At 30.1% G+C, this 1,621-nt stretch overlaps 1 protein-coding gene across 1 annotated transcript in view; it reads left to right on the top strand.

Moving 5' to 3' along the window:
- LOC111683012 (imaginal disk growth factor 6) overlaps window positions 1-1,621 on the top strand; it is a 28,015-nt gene that overhangs the window by 1,980 nt on the left and 24,414 nt on the right. The window contains exons 3-5 of the mRNA XM_046953417.1: window positions 753-765; window positions 1,156-1,374; window positions 1,447-1,510. Of these exons, the coding sequence (XP_046809373.1) occupies window positions 753-765; window positions 1,156-1,374; window positions 1,447-1,510 (296 nt within the window). The remainder of the gene's footprint in view (window positions 1-752; window positions 766-1,155; window positions 1,375-1,446; window positions 1,511-1,621) is intronic.

The following is a 1,621-nucleotide window of genomic DNA, read 5'->3' as shown; positions in this document are numbered from 1 at the left end:
AGTTCTGTTCTAGTTCTGTTCTAGTTCTGTTCTAGTTCTGTTCTAGTTCTGTTCTAGTTCTGTTCTAGTTCTGTTCTAGTTCTAGTTCTGTTCTAGTTCTGTTCTAATACAGACTTCAGTTAAGACTTTAGACGAGACAATAGTTCAGCCTACAGACTAGACTATAGTCTGTCTAAAGTTATAGACTAGTCGAATCCAATGTCTTCCATTTACTTTAACTAATTTTTTATTAATTTATCGTTTATTGTTTGTTTGCTCGTGTTAATAATAAAACAATTTATCCATTTAAATATTTCATTAAATAAAAAACCCTTGAGCTTTAACAAACATTACACCAGCTATGGTCTGAAATCCTTTTAACGTTTTATCTTTCTATTTGCCAGCAACAAAATTGTTTGAAAATAAAAAAAATAATATTTCAAATAAAAACAAAAAAATATGAGTATGAAATTGCTACGTGAACGATATTTTAACATGTGAAAATTAAATACTCCTGTAGCTTTGAAATTGTTACAAAAGCTTTTGTTATATTTGTTCGTTTTCAGTGTGTTGGTTTTCCGTGTATTGTTTATTGTTTTCTAAAGGATTCTAAGCTCGAGAGAAAAACAACCTCAGATTATAATGGGGATAAATGAGGATGGAATAAAAAAATACGTTGAACCATAAAAAAGTACATGATATGATAGAATTATGGAAAACCGAGCTTTTAAAGAATGGTTTGTAAAGCGAAATTTGTGATTATTATATTGTAGGTGTTCTGAAATGGTTATTTTAAAATCTTTTAAAGTTCTGTAGCAAGTGTACAATACATTTTCTAGCAAAATTTGTTAAACATATGCAGCTAACAGTTTTGATTGAAGTTTGTACAGAAAACACTTTTTAGCTTAACTAATATTGGCATTTTTGTACTATGTATCTCTTTGTGTTTGCGAGTTTTTCTAAATAACTAGAATATAAAAAGAAAATGATAAAATGAAAAAAAAATACCTGAACATGTTTCCCCTACCATTTAATTCTAGCTTAATCCATTAAGTATTTAAGCAGATTTTTATTCTAAATGTTGCAAAAAATCTCTTTGATTTTTTCCAGGAATAAAACATATTTTCGAAAACATTGTAATTAATTAATATGTTTGATTTTTTCCTCTCTTTTTAGAATTCTGCTGAACCTGTCTATTCACCCACCATGGCCGGTGGCTTATTTTCCATAGATCGTGAATTCTTCGAATTATTAGGTACTTATGATTCTGGTTTCGATATTTGGGGTGGTGAGAATCTAGAGCTGTCATTTAAAACTTGGATGTGCGGTGGTACTTTAGAAATTGTGCCATGTTCCCATGTGGGTCATATCTTTAGAAAGAGATCACCGTATAAGGTAAGTTTAAGGAATAAGGATGAAATGTAAAGATTCGTACAAAATGTTAACAAAAGGATATATATCAAAAAGTGCAGTGTTAACACAAATGTTTTAAGTTACTCTCAGTTCTTGTTCAGCGCAAGTTTGGTTCTAGGTAAGTTCTAGTTCGGTTCTAGTTCAGTTCTAGTTCAGTTCTAGTTCAGTTCTAGTTTAGTTCTAGTTCAGTTCTAGTTCAGTTCTAGTTCAGTTCTAGTTCAGTTCTAGT

The sequence above is a fragment of the Lucilia cuprina genome, chromosome 6, assembly GCF_022045245.1.
Source record: "Lucilia cuprina isolate Lc7/37 chromosome 6, ASM2204524v1, whole genome shotgun sequence".
In the NCBI taxonomy this organism is placed as follows: Eukaryota; Metazoa; Arthropoda; class Insecta; order Diptera; family Calliphoridae; genus Lucilia; species Lucilia cuprina.
This window is presented reverse-complemented; position numbering and strand designations above follow the sequence as displayed.